Source organism: Plectropomus leopardus, chromosome 5 (genome assembly GCF_008729295.1).
Source record: "Plectropomus leopardus isolate mb chromosome 5, YSFRI_Pleo_2.0, whole genome shotgun sequence".
NCBI lineage: Eukaryota > Metazoa > Chordata > Actinopteri > Perciformes > Serranidae > Plectropomus > Plectropomus leopardus.
This window is the reverse complement of record NC_056467.1, coordinates 2242210-2263479: the sequence shown is the minus strand read 5'-3', so window position 1 is coordinate 2263479 and position 21270 is coordinate 2242210. Positions and strand designations below refer to the sequence as shown.

At 39.7% G+C, this 21270-nt stretch overlaps 1 protein-coding gene across 1 annotated transcript in view; it reads left to right on the top strand.

The window, feature by feature from the left end:
• The window catches only part of LOC121943368 (sortilin-related receptor-like), an 84770-nt gene that overhangs the window by 61889 nt on the left and 1611 nt on the right, over positions 1-21270 (top strand). The window contains exons 9-19 of the mRNA XM_042486891.1: positions 2202-2394; positions 3592-3709; positions 8636-8709; positions 9990-10078; positions 12234-12412; positions 13307-13493; positions 14969-15097; positions 17970-18055; positions 19020-19192; positions 20408-20539; positions 21130-21221. Coding sequence (XP_042342825.1) covers positions 2202-2394; positions 3592-3709; positions 8636-8709; positions 9990-10078; positions 12234-12412; positions 13307-13493; positions 14969-15097; positions 17970-18055; positions 19020-19192; positions 20408-20539; positions 21130-21221 — 1452 coding nt within the window. The remainder of the gene's footprint in view (positions 1-2201; positions 2395-3591; positions 3710-8635; positions 8710-9989; positions 10079-12233; positions 12413-13306; positions 13494-14968; positions 15098-17969; positions 18056-19019; positions 19193-20407; positions 20540-21129; positions 21222-21270) is intronic.

Sequence of the window (21270 nt, the reverse complement as noted above, 5' to 3'; positions counted from 1 at the left end):
GTTTAGGGAAAAAAACAGCTAGGGGAATCTATGTTTCTATGTTTCTAATCTCATAATAACATATTTTAAACTTGTGTTACAGAATCATAATACTTTTAAGCATTTTTTCCAGGTAATTTTCTTTTTTTTTTTTTTTTTAAAAAAATGTTATTTTTATTTTTTATTTCAATTTTTTATTAATTAATAATGATTAATTTTTAACTTTCTGGGTCTTTGTTTCAAAACTAATTTTAAGGCGATTTTTTTAAAGGTCCTTTTTGCTACTTTCATGCTAAGTTTTGGGTAATTTCTTCTTTCGTTTCTCATTGCCTTCTTCCTCTGTTATTGAAAGGAATCAAGCCAATTTGCTCGGGTTTCAAAGGGTTAAAAGTCCAGTTTTAGTCGGACTAACACGATAATTCAACTTTTTCTAACATCATGTAAACCTACTGAGTAACTCAGTGGCCTGATGCACACAGATCGATTTTTAAGACAAATTTAGGGAAAAAGCTCTAGAAAAGCTTGAGTTTGGGTCGCCTCACTAAACTATTCTCTAGTTCAAGGATGAATTTCTTAAAACATATGTAATTGGATTTATATCAGTTGCTTATTTGCTCCTTTTACCCTCGTATAAGAAATGAATCGTGCTTAAGCAAATTACAGCAGCATTTAAAAATGAACCTGATGAGTACCTGCAGTCCAATTTCAACACAACCTGCAGGCTTGCTAGTAATTGACTTGTTCCCATAGCAACCTCAGAAACTGACAGGAAGACCTGTAGTACTCCTTACAAATGCTTGAAAACACTGATAATACAAAGGCTGTACAAACAAGGACGAGTAATGCTTCTTTATCTAATAAAAGAGCATCTATCGATCTGACGCCACAACTCTGTCCGACCTCCGAGGTCAGCTTGCGTTCTTTTTCTACTTCGTCTTCTCCACAATCGCATCAGGAAGACGCCGTGTAATTTTGGCAGAAGCAGTCACAGCGGTGTCTCAGGTGTTTGCCTGCCAAAGATGACTGTTTCCGTGTATCTGACACTGTGTCTTCTGTTAATGAAATGAGCTGTGCCTTCTGTTTATGTAAATGGAAGCTTCCGGTGAAAATGTGCGTTTTTTATGGATGCACGCAGTCCTCTTACATCATGTCTGGGCAATGAAATTCAGGCTTCCTGTTTGGCTCTCTCTGCTGTGTGTAAGGTTGCCTCCTACAGCTTTTATTTTAAAATGCTGATGCATTGAGTTTACCTGCGTTTGCCCTCCAGTGTTCTCGAGCCAAGTGAACAAGAACATTAACAGGGAAACCAGCGACTTAAACAAGAGCAGTGAATCAGCAAAACTTTTTCTGTTAAAGGAAAACTAAAGGAAAAGTTAGCTTTTTCTCGAATGCCTCCATGGTGAATAAAGAATCTAAAAATGTAGAAAATTCTTGATGAATTTAGCTCATAGGGGTCCGTGTTTAATAACAGCTATACCAAAACGCAGATTTACAAACCCTCACGCAACTTACGCAGTAAAATATAAGTCTCAATTATCCAGTCATACGCTCAGTATTTCATAAACATACATCTTCATGGAAACACTAACACATACAGTACCTGTAGCACGATTGGGAAAGCATGTGCGTTGAAAAACTGAGACAGTTTATGCCAACACGTGGACTTCCACGTCTGCATATTACGCGTTAGGTATCCTTCTGCGTCTGCTGTTGACGTTCAGGGATGTTGCTGCCATGATGTCAACACAAGCACATGGTGCACGTTGTTATGTTTAGGCAACGAAAGCAGGAGAAAACCAACGCCGGACGTCTTCTGTTTACGCAGGAGAGGCACATGATAACTTGTTGAAAAAAAACAAAAACATTTAGACGGTAAGCAAACACCAACCTTTCGAGTGAAAGTCCAGGGTTTGTCAGATCCATCCACCACCCCTCCACCCTATAGGGACCTTCGTACTCCTAAGTTGTTACCATCAGCGTTTCAACCTGACGCCATCCAGTGACGCATCGTGCAGACGTGCACTGAGCCATAGCTACGGAAACATTATAAGTAATACAAATATAAACATTTCTACCACCCAAAACACACTGAAACTGTTATGTAAGCCTAAATAAACCAGAACCTTCATTATATTTCATAAACCAACACAAACATTATTACAAAGTATAAAATGTGTGATCAAGTGGCTCTTACAGGTGACATATGCCTTCTTGTGTTTCAGGTACTTTGCTAATGAGCCTTTTGCGGACCTGCACCGTGTGGAGGGGCTGCGAGGAGTCTTCATCGCCACGCTCATCAATGGTTCGGTTAGCGAGGACAACATGCGATCCGTCATCACTTTTGATAAGGGGGGGACGTGGGAGCTGCTTCAGCCGCCTGCTGCCGACAGTCTGGGAGGAACTGTGGACTGCCAGGTACACCAGCTGTCCCAGATCTTTCACACCAGATCTTTCACACTGGAACAGCCATGAGGGTCATTTGGACCGTTTTCACATTTATGCGTCATTCATGCGTTGTTTAATTTAAAAATACAGTGCTGCTTTTCCAATTTTTCATTTAAAATGTGATGTATACAAATTGCACAAAAGGCAAAGAATATGTGAACTTTTTAAACTATTTTGGCCACAGGCGGTCACAATGACTGCACAGATTTCGCCGCGGTTAAATTGATACATTTTAGCTTTGTGGCTGCTGCATGTTGGTTTCTTGGCAGTTATCATGTTCTCCGTCAAAAGTAAAACTTTGAAAGCGCCCATATCAAGCTGAAAACGAGTTATGGCTCTAACATTTTGACACCAGGGTCTTTGACCGAGGCTTTGACAAATAGCAAAGTTTAAAACCTTTTTATGTTATTTTTTGTCCAATTAAAAAAAAAACAAAAACGTAAGTATGACAAAGACATGGACTGCAGGGAGAGACAGAAAACCCACTGGACTTTTTTGGAGCCTTCACCTAAATAATGTAAAAAATTAAAAAAGTTAAGCTATACAGAACACATCTTCCATAAATGATATAACCAGATGGCACAAAAAATATATGAAAAATGATAGCAAAAAAAGTCTAATTAAACTTGATTAAAATGCACATTTTGGCGTTATTTCATAAAAAAGTCCTAAAACAATAAATGCATTACTCTCTTTGTTGGGTATTTATCATGAGAGGATTTAGAGTTTGGAATCTGCACCTTCTAGTGTTTATGATTGCAGCTGTTTGTTTGCACATCAGCATTTGAATCCTCGTTGTCATACATTGTTATTTTCATGGATATGATTCTTATCCAGTCCCAATGTGAGGTCTTATCTGTTGCACAGTGTTTTGCGCAGATGCTAGCTGTGTCTCCACGGAGACCTCTGCTTCCTACAACAAAGCTGCTGTTGAGAATAATGTGGCTCAGAATTGCAGGTGTCTGATTGTCTTTGAGAGGCAAGCTTCACTTTCTGTTTCTAGCACTTACTTTTGCTGTCCAGTAGTTGACCTACTGCATGTCTGGTGATGTAAGTGGGTGGAAAATCAGAGAGAAGAGCTTAGAAACATCTTAACAACATCATGACTTCCCTCTCCTCCTCTCCTCCTCTCCTCCTCTCCTCCTCTCCTCCTCCTCTCCCCCTCAGCTCAGTAAAGGTTGCTCTCTCCACCTGGCTCAGCGTTGGAGCCAGCTGTTCAACATCCAGCTGAGGAGGATGCCCATTTTATCCAAGGACTCGGCACCAGGACTCATCATGGCCACAGGTGAGGCACCAAGCAGCAACATCACTGATGAAGGCCGCGTTTCAAGAAAGTCAAAATGCTGAAAAATCCTGTTTGAGTCGAAATAGCTCGATTTGTTGCCTCCTCATTTGAACTTCATTGTTTGGCCATCGTTTTTCGGACCATGTGAATTAGATGAATTTTAGTGGTTTGGATCACAGATTGTGCTTTTCAATTTTTTTAATTCAGATTATTTTTTTTGGGCTATTTGCCTTTATTTGACAGGACAGCTCTGTATTCAGAACAATGAAAAATCTGTGAAGCAGCTCTTCAGCGGTGTGTGGCATTATAAACTACCCTTGTCATAAATACTATTCCTAAAAAGTTATTTTTTACTTTATTTTGGAGAAAAGGGTTGATTTTTCTGAGCTTTGCAACACGGATAAATGCATCACGTTATTTGGAGCAGAAGCCACAATGTCACCACAATGGCAGTCTAGCTGCAGGTGTTGCAAATTTGCATAACTGCTACAATTCAGGCAAATATTTCCCATTTTTGTGCTGTTTAATTGTCTCGCCTCTGGTCTAAAGGCATCAACTATTACAAGAAATCTTTGGGATCTGTGTGATGGACAGAAAAGAGAGTCATTTTCACTTATTTTGGAGTGTCTGTTAGCCAAGACACATGCAAAGACTTTGGGTGCCATCTGTTGGACGGTCACACTGATAGAGCCAGAGCCAGGCGAGCTTGTGTTACTTTTACAGCCACTTCCTCTCGTTCTGATAACACAGATATGTTACTCAGGAAACAAGCACTACAAAACCCACTCATCTTCCTCTGTGGTAATGGAGCTGCCTTTGTACCTTTCTGCACCTTCCTGTGTGACCCAAAACACAGGAAACACGGTTACAGTCTGCGGAGAAGCTGCTTGATACTTCTTGTGTCTGAAGTGTTTGCGTCTCTGTCGATACCTCAGCAGAAAATCAAAAGTCATAAGCAAAGGGAGAATTGTTTCAGCGTGTTGCGGACGGATGAATTCATCAGAGTGAGGAGTTTGTGGTCCTCGCCGCTGAGGCCGAGTTTCTGCAGATGAAGCCTCTTCACAGCTGCTGGAAAGCATTGATTTGTTGATACTCTCCAGTGTCTGGGAGACTGCTTCCCCTGCACCCAGCCAGTCCCTCTAATTAAATTCTTATTAGATAATGTGCATGGAGAGAGAGAGACAGAAAGAGAGAGCACGGAAAGAGTGAGAGAGAGAGGACTGGCAATCGGCGGCTCCGTTCGCTTCGTTATCGCTCTCACACAGATGGGCTAATTACTGCTGCAGCACCCAGCGGGCACTTGACAGGGTCAAACACACTCATGAATACAGGCAGGCATATACAAACTGCACGGACGCGTTTACATACACAGCAGCCCGAATAAACTCCTCATATATTCCTCTTCACGTCTGACCAACATGTCATTAGAGATGACTGTTATTAACCCTTTAATAGTCACTCAAAGAAGTGCCTTTGCAAAAAACGATATATGACATTTTAGACTGTAGGATATGTTAACGAAATGCATCAGTTTATTAATGAAAAAAAACTTTTTCCCAGTATAATGCATTGTTAAAAGTGCAAAAGTCATGTAAAACGTAAACTGTAAGTGCAGCTCGACTGAGGAATACAGCTGTGAAACAATAACTGTAGTTGCATTTAAAGTAACGAGCGGAGCTGTCGTCAACTGGAGTCACGTTTGAGTTGTCTTCATTTTACTTGGTTCACTTCACTGTGTGTGTGTGTGTGTGTGTGTGTGGGTGGAGCTCAGTGTTGACACAGATAACAGGGGAGATGCTACAGTGTTACAACACATAACAAAAAAACATTCAAATATGCTGGTAGAAGAAGGAAAGGGGAGTTGACTGCTGAAAGTTGTGTCTTTGCTGGCTCAACAGCTGTTTGATAAATTCCTATTAAACACATTCAGAGAGGGTTTGAAATACTATTTTTATTCTTGCTTATCTTTTTGGCACTTGTGATTTTCCAACGACACAGCTTGAAACCTCTTTGGAGAATACCAAAAATTCCTCTGCACCCAAAAACACTCATCAGTAGGCGTGTTTCCCTTAACCCTCAAATTGCACAAATTGGGGATATAAAATACACCGATTTCTAAAAAAACTCCCATTTATCACAAAATGTGTTTTTATGCTCACATGAGGTGCTATTTAAGGCAATTTGAAAAGGCCATATTTCACAGAACTGCAATGGAAACACTCATGATGCAGCAGGAGCTACAAGAGCTGTTATTGCATCACATAACTTCTTAAAAGTTGATCATGTGGAAGTTTTAAATCCACAATTACTCTGTAAAATTGTGGACTTTCAGCTCCCAGAAATCCGACTCAAATGTGGCCGCTCCTACGTATAAGGGTCTCGCCTTTCCGTTATCACTCGCATAACACACCTGCGTGGCCTTGGATTGAAAATAATGACAGCTAGTGCGGTGGCTGCAATAGAAATAAAGCTGCTAAAGTTTTCAAGATCCATCACCGTGCTTTGGAATATTATCACGAGAGAAGTCGCATAACATCGCTCACGCAGTCATCTCGCAGTTGGGTTTTATCGACATTTAGAAAATGTAATTTTTGCACAAATCTGAAATGAAAACCTGCAACCAGCATGTAAAGTTGCTCTTCAGATCGTCACGATGATAGGACTGTAGTTAGACGTGTGCACGGTGACGGCATCTTTGTGCCCGTTTCATATCTGCACAGTGGCAGCGAATCTTTGGAACGTTTGCTAATTGTCTGGAGTCCCTGGCTCCTCTTGTAATGATATTTAATGAGAGTCATTAGCCCGTTTTACACAGAGACGGAGCGCAATTCATTTCCGAGGAAGCATTCGAGTCCTCGACAGGGACACCGTGTTACCCTCATTTTAATCTGAGCTGCTTGAAATCATTCACCCTGAAGTGAGAGTTGATTAACAGGATCGATGTGTGCAGATGTGTCAAAGGCACACACTGCTGCTATCAATCAGCCCGTCCATAAATTCCATTGTTCTTGATGGATGGAAGGATAGATGCATGTTGGAGGTGGATGTGTGTGTGTGTGTGTGTGTGTGTGTGTGTGTGTGTGTGTGTGTGTCCCTCTGCAGAGTGGGGAAATGTTTTCACAGCTCACACATGAAAACTCATCAGCTGTGTGACAGTATCTATGTCAGCATTTAATCTTCCTCAAAATTCATCTTCACTCTCTCTGTCTTTTGTTCCTCGTTTTCTTTTTTTCGCGGCGTAATAAACTTCGCTTCCAATGTCTATCTTCGGCATCTCCTCTTCATTCTCACCCGGTTGTTGTTTCTTTTGTTCCTTTGTGTTTTCTTATAAAGTCTCCAATGAAAAGTGCGAGTCTACAGTCATACAGACCGCTGTCTGAGGCTGTGCCGAGCTAATTGCCATCATCCGAATTAATCACAAAGATGATTCCAGCAATTGATGATTAGTAATAAACACAAAGTACAGCCGAGGCTGACGGAAATGTAATTAGTTTTCTAGGTATTTGGTCATAAACCAATGACGTTTCTGTCAGTCAGAATTGTTTTGTCGACTGATATTTCCATCTCTCTGCTAGTTTGGCTCTTAATGATGTCGTCTCCTTTTAACATAATATCAAATGAGATGTTCACTTTTAGAAATAAAGGTGCTCACCAGAACCATATATTTTTGGCTTATCCTCATTCGAGAAACATTTCTGGATCCTGGTTGAAGCTTTTATAAAAGTAGTACATGCATGTAACCCTTTCATACCCTTTTTCCGTCAGATCAGCTCTGGTTCTTGCACTGGTTCAGTTTCAGGATTTTTGGAACTTGGTGCTATCTGGCGAACTAGCCTGCATTTCTACCAGTTTTGAGCAGATGTATTGTAATTATGGATGTAAGTTTATAAGTTTATTCTTTATATATAATATAGCACATTTTGCAGACGCTGGTCACAAAGTGCTGTAAAAAATATAGATAAATTTTAAAAAAAGTTTTTTAAATAAATCAAAATAATACCCAGATAAAACGTACAGTGAGAGCAGATAAAAACACATGATTAAAACATAAAATACAATATGCCACCCAAACGCCTGTCTGAGCAGTAAGGCTTTTAACTGCTTTGGCTTTAGCTTTAACACTCAAAACATTAACGCACAAATTACGGAGCTTGTCACTTGTTTTGTGCTGTATGTTTCCATGTTATTCACAAAATAGGAAATTGAAAAAAAGTATTTAATCAATGAAAACACTTCTCTTGAGTGTCCAGCAGCAATTATAACCTAACTTTCAAAATTCTGTAAAAAAAAAATAAAAATTATGGAGCTTAATTGTATCGCAATCAACGCATTAACACTGACAGCTGTAGTTAGAAAACAATGCAAAATGGCAATATTTGTAATGATTTGGTGATAATATCATTAAATCTTACTGGAGCTTTGCACCAGTTATTACCATTAAATGTCTCTTAACATGCTCATAACATGAAAAATGATTTTATAAAGGTTACCAAGGAGTTTTACTCTAACACCACCCTCACTTACTTCACCACTACTGCTAAACCACACTCCAAAAACAACAAATCTACAAATTTCACAGTTTTCTTTGCTTTGCAGTGAACATTATAGTCGTGGCTGTAAACTCTTTCAAAATAGAGAAAGTTAATTTTCCATTTTTGTGTTTGATTTCATTGTGTTTCTTTGTGAACTGCTTATGTCGATGTGCCTCATTCAGTAACAACACACTGTCAAAGGAAAGTATTTGTCGGTGTATACAAAGGCCACATGCATGAAAAGATACAGAATGCTGTGGTTTTCAGTTCTTTGGTTTCAGATTTTTCCATATGTGAAAGCAAAAGCAGAGGCTGCATCAAGTCTGCAGTGTTCAGGGAAACCCCCCTCTTACAATGTGTGTGTGTAAAATGCCTTTTTGTCCTCTGATTGCAGGATCTGTCGGCAGGAACTTGGCGAACAAGCCTAATGTGTATGTATCCAGCAGCGCCGGAGCTCGGTGGAGAGAGGTCAGTCCAAAGTCTGACGCACATGACAAGAAAAACACAGCTTGTAAAACGGAGTCACAAGCAGCTCGTCTCTCAAACAGAGCTCCCAGCATGTCACAGTGAATTTCATTTGACTGTATGTTTAAGCCCCCAGGCATTATGGACTTTTTGCACTATTCGCTTGCACTAACATTTTCTGTAGTTGTGGGAAACATATTGAGAAGTAGCTGAAAACAAGCATCAGTTCGGAATTTAATATTTGTTTGTTTGTAGTCATGCTCGTATTTACCCAAGTGCCAGGGTTCCCACGGTCAAGGAAAAACCTGGAAAAGTCATAGAATCTCACATTCTCATTTTCTAGACCTGGAAAAGTTACAGAATTAGTAAAAATCATTAAAAGTTTTGGAAAAGTCGTTGAATTTTTAGTAAAAAAATAATTTTGACATTAATGTCCAGGTGATAACCTTTCACTTGGCACATTTTTTTCATCAAGTTAGCTGTTGGCGCAACGTAACTCTAACCCCTAAATTCCACCGGGTCCGTCAGCATCGCGTAACCGCCACTGGACAGCAAAGTCTATTTGGGCTGGAGACGGGCAGCAGCCGCTCCCGGTGGAATATAGAGCCACGTGGGTGACGGAGCAAAACAGCGCTGCAGACATAATGTCATTGAAACGCTGCTGGTAGAATCAAGGCCTAATATGTGTGGACTTAAGGCTGCGTGGTATATCGGTTCAGCATCGACATTGTGATGCAAAATTGTTACACCGAAAGCTACGTCAATTATTGTAGACAACTTATTTGCTGCTTGTTAAGAATGAAAAACACATTTTCTATAATTAATACCAGCCAAGCTTTCCCCTTTAAGACAGGTTATGTGTGTATGTGATGTAGTGTGGCAGCATTTATTATGAAAATCAAGATACTCCTGAATGTGTATTTTGACTCATAGAAAGTTATCTTTTAATGCTAATTTTAGAGCTTGTGTTTTTACTGTGGACTTTCTTGGCCAGGTCTCCCTTGGAAAAGAAATTCTTAATCTCAATGGGACCATCTGGTTGAATACAATACAATACAAGAAAAAAAAGAAAAAAGAAACCAGGCCGACAAGTGCTGTAGACATAGTGACAAGCATGCTTCTCCGAAATGGAAATTTTATTTTGGGTCCTTGAAAAGTAATTGAGAAGTTTTGAAATTTTGTCCATAAAAATGTGTGGGAAACCTGAAGTGCGAAGTACCTTTTGTAGCCTGTTGTGTATATTATGTTTCAATAGTTTACTGAATGCTCTCTCTGTTCATCAGGCACTCGCAGGCCCTCATTTCTACACATGGGGAGACCATGGCGGTATCCTGATGGCGATCGCTCAAGGAGGCTCCACCACACATCTCAAGTAAGTCCAAGTGACCCGTTTAACTGTTCCTCCAGGACAAAAAAAAATCTGATATCAGCTCAGAAGCCAAATCTGTCATTCAGTTGTTTCTCTATAAACAAAACAGTTTGTAACATAAAACCCTGAGAGGCTGCTTTGCGACTGGATGCCTTCCATTTAAAATCCCCCAAACAGCTTGAGGAAATCTGGGGAGTGAAGCACATAAACGGCACCTGCCCCAGTGGATGTGCTCATTAGTCAGCAGGAGCAGATTGCGTGAATGCGAAGCAGCTTGTTGTAGAGAAAAAAGGCAAATAAAACCACCGCTCGAGTCAACAGAGGTGTAATATAACACCCCACAGCCAACGGCAACATTGCAGGCTATTCATAATCACCTGCAGGTGATACAGTTTTTATGTGAAAACAGTTGACCTCGTTTACATGCAGAGAGAGCTTAGTTCCCGTACTCTGGTTACTCAGTAACCTGGTTTTGCCTTCATAAATACAAATAAATGGGTTAAATCACTGGATGCCTGATATTTATTACCCCATATGTGTTTTTAAGCCTCATGACCAGAGGCATCATGTTTTAGTTGTCCATCTGTCCGTCCCATCCTCGTGAACACAATATCTCAAGAACACCTTTGATGGAAATTCTTCAGATTTAGCACAAACATCCACTTGGACGTAAGGATAAACTTATTAGATTTTGGTGGTCATGGATCAAATGTCAAGGTCATTGTAACCTTGTTTATCGTATTCTTATAAATCCAATATCTTAAGATGATTTCTTCAAATTTGGCACAAATGTCCACTTGGACTCAACAATGAACTGATTGTGTTTTAGCGGTCAAAGGTCAAGGTCTGTGGCCTTGTCTGTCTCATTCTTATGACCGCGATATCTTAAGAACACCTAAAAATAATTCCTTCAAATTTGCCACAAATGTCCACTTGGACTCCACAATAAACCGATTAGTTTTTGGTGGTCATAGGTCGGAGGTCAAGGTAACTGTGAACTTTTATCTGTTCATTCTCATGACCATGATGTCTCAAGATCCCTTCACGTGAATTTTTCCCTTTCATGTGAACTCATTAGCTTTTGGTGTTCAAAGGTCAAGGTCACTGAGACTTTGAGTCCATCTCATTCTTGTGAACGCAATATCTGTAGAGGGCCTTGAGGGAGTTCCCTCTAATTTGGCACAAACGTTCACTTGGACTTTGAACAACAACTGAACAACTGAACAATGAAGTAGTTTTAGTAGTTTTAGTGGTCATACGTCAAAGGTCACTGTGACCTTGTCTGTCTCATTCTTTTCAATGCAGTATCGTAAGAACACCTTAAGAGGATTTCTTCAAATGTGGCACAAACGTCCACTTGGACTCAACCCTAAACTGATTAGATTTTGATAATAATACATCAAAGGCCATGGTCACTGGCACCTTGCAGCTGCATCATTCTTGTAGACACGATATCTCAAGAACAACTGAAGAGAATTTTTTCAAATTTGACACAAATGTACACTTAGACCTCAAAATAAAGTTTTTGGTGTTCAGGGGTCAAGGTCATTGGGACTTTGCGTCCATCTCTTTCTTGAGAACGTAATATCTCAAAAAGGCCTAGAGGGAATTTCCTCAAATTCAAATGTTAACTCAAGATCACAGGTCAAAAGTCAAGGTCACCTCACAAAACAATATTTTAGGCCATAACTCAAAAATTGATATGGTAATTATGACAAAATTTCACATAGATGTGATAAAATTATCAAGTAATGACATTTTATATCCAAAAAGTCAAAGGTCAACGGTGACATCATGACGTTATTCAAAAACAGTTTTCTGGCCGTTACTCGGCGTCATATCTCAGGAACAGAAGAGGAGACGTTTGGTGAACTGGTGACAGTAATCTGTGAACTCTGCTGACTGTAAAGCTCTTCGGTGTGTTTTGATGTTGTTTAGATGATGTTATGCATCATCTAAATAACATTTGTATTTGCATTTGCAACATTTGCATTTGTTCAATTAAATAATGAGTGTGTGGGCTGCGTTAAGAAAGGAAATTGTGGTTACTGATTAATTAAAAAGAACGGATAGAGTGTCTCAGCAGCAAACAGGAAACATCAGAAAAATGATCATTGCTTCTTAAAATTATGTTAAAAATTGTCCATGTCTCCGTCAGGTTCAGCACCAATGAAGGCGAGACGTGGACGGACTTTAAGTTCTCGGACAGGGAGGTGTACATCTACCAGCTGCTGACCGAACCCGGAGAGAAGAGCACCATCTTCACCATCTTTGGCTCCTACGCCGACCAGAGACACAGCTGGCTCATCCTGCAGGTCAACACCTCCGACGTCCTCGGTAGGTTGAAGAGGGAGAAGGAGGTCCAGAGGGAGGGTTTGGATATCGAGCTTTTATGTTTGAGATCTTCAAACCTTACAAAATATTCGTGAAGTTTACACTTCACGAATTTTCAGCGCAGCTCCTGATTTTTAACTCTGCATTTTCAAAATCAAGCTTTAAAATATTATACATTAATCTTATTTTATAGCCCTAATCATAAATATAAAAGATTCATTAATCTTAACCCTTTAAATGCCAGGTTTTTGTTATGAGCCCACTTTGTTTTTTAGATGAAAAAAACCAAAACACAAAAAATTAATTCTTTTCAATATACTACATGCAAAATAGATTTTTTTTTAATTGTCACAGTCTGGGATATGTCAATGATTTGCAGCAACATTGATTGTGACAGTGCACCTAGAGGAAATAGCATGTATTGTCTCCATGTGCCAAATATGGCAAAAATGACGTCATCAGGAAGAAAATAGTCAAAATGATAAAACAAGTCAAAAGCCCAGAATGACACCCAGAAATAATACAATGGATGTTTTTTATGCTTTAATGGCTGTGGGATCAAAAATTGCAGTTTGAATGGGTTTTTGCGCATTTTTTTGCACTTAAAAGTATGAATGTAAGAATTTAGTTTCCGGTGTATTTTTAATTTAATGCAGGAGCTGAGTTGGAAATTCTAAAATTACACAAAAATACACAATCTTGCCAAATTTTATGCCATATGCATGAACACAGCTGAAATTATCAAAAAAATGAAGAATGAGAAGCCTGTAAAATGCTCCAAATAGTCTCATAGGGTTAAAGGTAAACTGCTACAGACCAGGAGCACAAACAAGCAGCTCTGATTTCCACGTCACTGTCAAATATCTTTATTTATTTTATTTATTTTTTATTCTCCAGGTGTGCCGTGCTCTGACGCTGACTACAAGCGCTGGTCTCCGTCAGATGAGCACGGCAACGAGTGTCTGCTGGGCAGAGAGGTGACGTTTAAGAGACGAGCGCCCCACGCCACGTGTTTCAACGGAGAGGACTTCGACCGGCCCGTCACCATCTCGAACTGCTCCTGCACACGGCAGGATTACGAATGGTAAAGGAACCCGAACACGCAACAAACACTCAGCAGCGTGTTGTCGGAAACAGCTGTGTGTGTATACATGCCGCAACAGGACGAACATGTTGGACTATTTAGAAATAAACACACCCGTGTTTTTGCAACAAAGCTGCCCACTGGAAGTGTTAGAGGCTTCGAAATTTTAATTTTACAATTTCGAATGAGCTAATTGCACATAAGGCCTCATGCATCAACATTGTGTTAAAGTTATCTCATATTTTCCATCATTATCCATTATCCATCCAAATGTACTCTTACTCAGGTATGCTCAATGATGAATCCCATCTGATCGTAAGTCACCTAAAACCCCCAAAACATTATGTGGTACTGAACTTAAAGTTAATGTGACAAAAAAAAACCAAAAAACAATGACTAACCACAAGACTGCGACTCGGTATGGACACTAACTTAGACAGACTGTCCTCTGTTATATTGTACTTAGAAAAGTAAACAATTATAAGCATTTGAATGGATAATTTAAAGGAATTATAAAAATATCCATGACTTTATGGTCCGTTTCACTATAGTTGCACCTCAGGTCCACGTTTGCTCTCTGGAGACATCAGGAGACATCGAGGGGTCCTGTTGGAGCGTCAGTGATGTCTGTTTGAGACGGTCAATTTCTTTTTGCTGTTGTGTATTTTTTCCTAAACCAGCGTGATTTTTGTATTTAAAGTGTTGTGAGACTGACTGTCAAGGGAATTGTTTTTATAAATGTTATAAAAAAACAACTGCAATGAAAAATTTGCCGTGTAACCAGTTAGCCGTGTTAGTAAAAGTACAAATCTGACACTTTAAAGTACTCTCACGTTTTAGGACTCAGTACTTTTCTGCAGCTGCTGTACTGCAGTTGTTTAATTAGTTATTTAAAACAATATTAGGGAAATCCTTCCGTACCGTATCACAATGACTTAAATAAAAGGACAAGAGTTAAAAGGCAAGGCAGCTTTATTTGTATCGCACATTTCATACAACAACATGCAAAGTCCTTTACAGAGCAATAATATATAAAAACATAATAAAAGATACAGGTTTACAATAAAAGAGATAAGATATAAAAGGTAAAATCAATTACTAAATGATTGTGCAGAGAAGATAAAAATATTATTTAAAATGATTTAAAATCAAGTTTTAAATAGTTTGTAGTCATTAGTGGGGGGAGTCGGCAGTGTAAGACAAATAAATTAAAAAAGTCTGCGTTCATTAGCTTCAGAGAGTGGGACCTCTGTCACGAGAGGCAGACAGCACGGACTCTTAATTTAATTTCAATACTTTCAAAGCAGTACATTAGTCCGAACAGTCTCTGCTCATTTTTTATTTCTCCTGGAGCTCCATCACAGCTCATCACGACTCTGTTTAAAAATGCACATCAGGTGCCGCCATTAATCACAGAGCAGGAGCTAACCGGCTGTTTTTTTCTCTGCCTTTCGTCTCTTTCGTTCTCCTCGCAGTGACTACGGCTTCAAGCTGAGCGAAGACTTGTCTCTGCAGGTGTGCGTGCCCGACCCCGAGTTCCTGGGAGACCTCTACGCTCCTCCGGTGCCGTGTCCTGTCGGTACCACCTACCGCCGCAGCAAAGGGTAAGCCGCTGTTATCTGACAGTGCAGCGCAGAAACGTGCAGCGCGGGACTCTTTTGTGTGGTTTATTAGCATAATGTTGGCGTCTGCAGCAGCAGCGGATCCACATTTACATGAGATTTTATGTGCTAAGCTGTTTTTCTTTGAAACTCTGCAGACTCTAATTTGACTAAATCTAAACCGAGCACTCTCAGTGGCAAAATATTAGATTTTTTTTTAACTTTTTTTCATAAACCTGTGGTATTGAAACAGTGAGAATGAAATTAAGCTTTAAAGGGGTATTTTGGGATTTTTGGAGTGGGGCTGTATGAGATACTTATGTAAAGTTAGTGTATTACGTACAGTAGCTTGCAGGCGGCGCGCTCCCAGTTTGCAGAAACAAAAAGCGTCACTGCGGTGGTGGTGATGGTGCACCGGAAGGAAATATCAACACGGACATTATTACACGCACAATATTAAAACACTCATGTACTGAGGACTATGTGCGGACGCTTGGCAGGGGTCCAGGTGGAATCTGACAATTTATTTCTTTTTTTTTCATATCATGTCAATAATTCAGTCTTGATATTTTTTTGATATTTATTTTTTTTTGGGATAAAGCATTTATAACTTCAGCCCCTCAATGCACAATCAAGCGATATATATCTTTTTTTTTCAGGAAAACCTGGGCTATCAGAATATTTAGGCTGCAGTGATGTCACTTGAATATACAAATAGTTAAGAGGCCATAAAGACAAAAGAAAAAACAAAACAAGAAATTGAATTTTACAGATCTTTAGTGATAAATGTCACAAAAGTATTATGCACAAGCTTTTTTGTTGGAGAAAACCTTTTTCCCAAGTGAAAAAATAAACATTGTGACTATTATAGTTTTAAAAAATGGACACACTTTTCCAAAAACGGTCCCATTGCTTCTTTGCAGTTGTTTGTGTATCCCATAGAGTGGTGAGGGGATGAGGTAATTTTGTAGGCCAACCGGCAAGTTGGAATTGCACTGGTTCCCTCGTCAAAAACCACATGGGATTTTTGAATGGGCATTTTACCGGTAACCCATTTAAAAAACCCATAAACTTTAAGACGAGGGAACCGGAAGTGCGAAAAGGCTAACAGACTTTTAGGACTCATTACTCTGCCTCTATATTATCTGTGCCATTGTGCAAAGCAGCTCCTCTCTGTGCTGCTGCAGAGCACATCACACTCCTGACACCTCAGAGAGGGCCCTGATTCTCCTGCCTGCTCTGCCTGCAGTCAACACAGGGTTAACATCCATATGAGGCCCTGCTGCCTGTTACACTGTCTCCTGATTTACCCTTATGTCTCCATTATTATTATTATTATTGTTATCATCATTATTATTTATTATTATTATTATTATTATTATTATTATTATTATTATTATTATTATTATTATTATTATTATTATTATTATTATTATTATTTAGGGGCTACCACTGTTTATTCTAATGCAGCAGAGGCGCTACCAATAACACAGAGCGATAGATACAGCAGGATTAGGCCAATCACAGTGCAGTTTGCTTCAGATGACGTATACATACGTAAGCGGATACAAAGCGTCGACTCGTCTTCCGATTGGTGGACAATCATCCAAAACAAACGTCTGACCTTTCTGGGGACCTGGGGAAAGCAATATGGCATTTAGCATCAATGCTAATGTACTTTTATCATCGAAATATGATTAAAATATGGACGGAAGACACCCAATATCGGATCTATCATTATGGATTTATTGAACAAGGTCCCATGAAAACATCCGAATTCCCAGGCTGGATACTGACGCTTCTAAAAGAGCTACGATGCATCGGAGACCTCCCTCTGCACGGCACAGACGGCAGCTTTCACCGCCGAAAACAGTAAGACAAACGGTCGCAAAGTTATTAAAACTTGTCGGAAGGATACCAGTTTATGCCGGCCGAAAAAACTGGTTTTGATATCAGCCGCTCAATACAGCAAATACTGTGTGTAAAACTGTGACTTTACAGAAGTATCTGATACAGCCACAGTCCAAAAATCCCAAACTGAAAAAGGTGGAAAATCTAGTCACGTTTGTTAAATGTCTGTGACTGTTTGGCTCATTTTACACGTTTTTCATTCATTTTTTAAGTAATAATTTGGTTGTGTTCATGGCATACATTTTGGCACGATTATGTTTTTTTTGTGTAAACAAAATTGTTACATTTTCAAGTGAAAAAATGCTCCGTTGAAACCCATTCAAACTGCATTTTTTAAAATCCCACAGCCATCATAAAAACACGCATTGTATTATTTTTGGGCGTCATTTTGGGCTTTTGCTTTGGGATTTGGAATTTTTACTATTTTACTATCTGTAATCATTTTACCATATTTTACATAAGGAGAAAATACATGCTATTTCCACTAGGTGCACTGTGCAGTGTTGCTGCAAATCATCTACATATGGGAATAATTATTTTTTCTAATCTAATAACATAGTGGCATTATGACAAAAAGCTGGCATATAAAGGGTTAAAATTCTTAAAATTAGTTAATATTTGATATTTATGATGAGGACTGATCTTGATTAAAAATGAACTAAAAATTAGAAAATAATAAAAAAGCGCATTTTGTATGCAGAGCCATACAAGTGTTTGTAATATTAAAACGGGCCTTAAGGGTTAAATAAAGGGGATAATAATTGGGACCCACTGTCATCAGCTTTTATACTTTTTTAAAATTATTTTCATCACCTGAGAATTGGTCAGAGTGCCGCCCGGCCTTTGTTCTCTCTGGTTTTTGCCGCTCTGGAGAGAAGTGTTGTGGTCAGCAGATGTGTTTGGTGAGAGCGCCATCAAGCGTCCAACTGAGGAAATGTGTCTGTGCTCCTGCTTCCTGCTGCAGCTACAGGAAGGTACCGGGCGACAGCTGCAGTGGAGGAGATGTGGAGTCCCGGCTGGATGGAGAGATGCTGCCGTGTCCTGTCGGAGGTAAACGCATCAAACACTTGATTGATCATGTGATCACTTGAGAAATTGTCCTAAAAGACTCTCCGACTCTGCTGTAAGACGTGCTTAAGTAACTTTATAAATATGTTATTCATCACTCAGTTGGCTCTTGTTGAAAACTCACCTCTGCTAAGCGGCATTGCCAACTTTTTCCGACAAAAGTAGCGAGTAATCGCTTCAAAAGTCATGAAGAGTCACCGGATGACGCAGAGCTTCAGTTGCACAGTGATGATGTCATTGCACATTAATATGAGTGAAAACAGGACGGCTGTGAGTCCTCCAGTCCGCAAGTTTGATCTTTATTTCAAACAACATAGGGCAAATAAATAATTAAATAAATAAATACATGAATAAATAAATAAGAAAATAAGTAAGTAAATAAATGAATGAATAAAAATAATGAATACAGGCAACAAAATAAAATATAAGCAAGCAAAACAACATCCGAATGTCCGTCAGACGCATTCAGTAAACAAACACAAGTATTTCATGTCTGAGCGGGAGGAAGTGAATACTTATCAAATCCTTCCCCCTTTATTTTAATTTTTATTTTATTATTTTTATTTTTAAATGTTAATTTTAATCATGAATACTTGGGAAAAGAAATAGAAAGTAAAAACAAACAAGACAAGGAAAAAGTGCTGAATAATACAATAACTCAGCAAAATAATTTTACATATATTATTATGATAATTAGAAATATAGTTTTTCCTCGAGCTTTTCTCTTTTTTTCCAAGCTTTTTTTAAAAAAAATAAGAAGGTCTGAGAAGCGGCTAAATCCAGCGAGAAAGTCGTCAGGTTGGCAGCTCTGTGGTGTTTGTAAAAGTATGAAAATTTGACGTATGATCTGCAAATCTTTATTCCTAAACCTGATTCACTGCACAGGCACATTTCCCACAGACACGTGATGAGTGTGCTCACAGTCATGTCTCCCGCGTCCTTTCAGAGAGTAACGAGTTCATCCTGTACGCCGTGAGGAACTCCATCCATCGCTACGACCTGGCCACGGGCACAGACCAGACTCTGCCTCTGGCCGGCCTCAGGGAGGCCGTGGCTCTGGACTTTGACTACGACAGGAACTGCCTGTACTGGGCGGACATCTCACTGGACACCATACAGGTCAGTGAGGAGGACGGCCAGTCTGCTTACATCCAAAATAAAAATGAGAGCCGTGACCCCAAAGGTTCACGAGACACGAGGCGGGTTTCCAGGACGGATTTACGAGATATTTCGAATGTTGATAAACACAATTGCGATATGACTGTTTCCTTTGAGTGATGTTCTGCGACTTCTTACAAGAAGCAAGAAGCGACGGATGTTCAAAACCTCAGCAGCTTCATTTCATGGATGTATTAAAGGAAACCTGGATACAGCGTAGAGGCGGGGCCCCGTTCATTTCTATGGCACGTGAAGCCAAAAAAGCTCCTTTTCCGGGTATAAAATACCGCGATCGTCTCGTCGATAAGGCACGCGGACTAGAGACTTGCAGCGGCCGTGTGTGCCCGAGCGGTTAATGTCTGATTTTTTGTAATGTTATCAAAGCGGGCGGCTTAAATCTGCACAGTGAAAAGAGTCGTTGGGGTTTTGATGCTCACAAAAAATAATTTGCTGATTTACAGACGTCTCTTTCTCGTGAGTCAACGGTTAAAAGTCTTTCTGGGCCATTTGCATCACATGACCGACTCTGATGGTGTAATTTCTCTTTTGGCCACTATGTAAAATTTGCATCAGATGCTGCAAATGGCGCTTTTACTGGAGGTTTATTTTTGTTGCAGCCGCCGCACTAGCCGTCATTATTTCCAATCGACGTAGGCGTGTTATGTGACTGATAATGGGAAGACAAGCATGTATGTGGGAGCGGCCACGTATGAGGGGTTTCTGGGAGCTGATAGTCCAGGATTTCACAGAGGAATTGTGGATTCAAAACTTCTGGATGATACGCTGGACTTTCTCAGAGTTATGTGATGCAATAACAGCTCTTTTAGCTCCTGCTGCATCATGGGAGCCAGTTCATACTGACAGGCACGTAGCCATAGCATCATGTGACCTAGAAAAGCCAAAAAAGTGTTTTCATTACAGTTTTGTAAAATATGGCTTGTTTGAATCACCTAAAATACCTCCTCACGTGAGCATACAAACCTTTTTTGAGATAAATGGGAGTTTTTTCAAATCTGACGTGTTTTCATGAGGCGTATTTTATGTTCGCAGTTCGAGGGTTAATAAAAACCTGCCTACTGTTTTGTAAAGTTGTCTTTCTGCTTATCTGAAATGTTCTGCTGACGTGCAGCGATCTGTCGACGTTAACGTCGGCCGTGTCTCTCGTCCCTCCTGCAGCGTCTGTGTCTGAACGGCAGCACGGGTCAGGAGGTCGTGGTGAGGAAGGATCTGCAGAACGTGGAGGCTCTGACCTTTGACCCCATCAGCAGACTGCTGTACTGGGTTGACGCTGGAGCGCAGAAGATTGAGGTATAGAAAGTGATCTGTTACCAGACAGGTGTTAATAATAATAATAATAATAATAATTATGAACACAAGTTTTTAAACTGATAACCCACACGAGTTCATTTGTTCCAATTGAGTGTCACATTATTTAAAAGACATTCTAAAGCATTATTTACTTTTACAATTTTCACGTTATTTAAAAGAAATTTTAAAGTGTTTAAGAACTGAAAAATGAAGACTGTAAAATTATTAACAATCAAATCAATCAATCAAAGTTATTCAAGTATAAAGAACAGCACCTGCACTGATGAATGCAAGAACCATCACTCACACTGTGTGTTTGTGTGTGCGTGTATGTTTGTGTGTGTGCGTGCGTGCGTGCAAAAGCAGATTTTGTTAACGGGAGTCTTCCTCTTAAATAACTGTTTTTTCTTCATTTGAGCAGCTGATCGCTAAATATAAAATTGATTCAAAGTTGTTTTTTGTATCTTTTACTTGTTTCTTTGGTGCTGTTATTGTTTCTGTTTATGACAATAAGTATTTTACAAAAAACAAACTGTTTGTTTTAAAGATTCCTGTTGAACAAAAAAGTTTCTCTGCTGTTGTGTTTGAAGGTGTCGAACCCTGACGGCGACCTGCGTCACACTCTGCTCAACTCCTCCATCCTGGAGCATCCCAGAGCTCTGGTTCTGCTGCCTGGAGAGAGGTCACACACACACACACACACACACACACACACACACACACACACACAC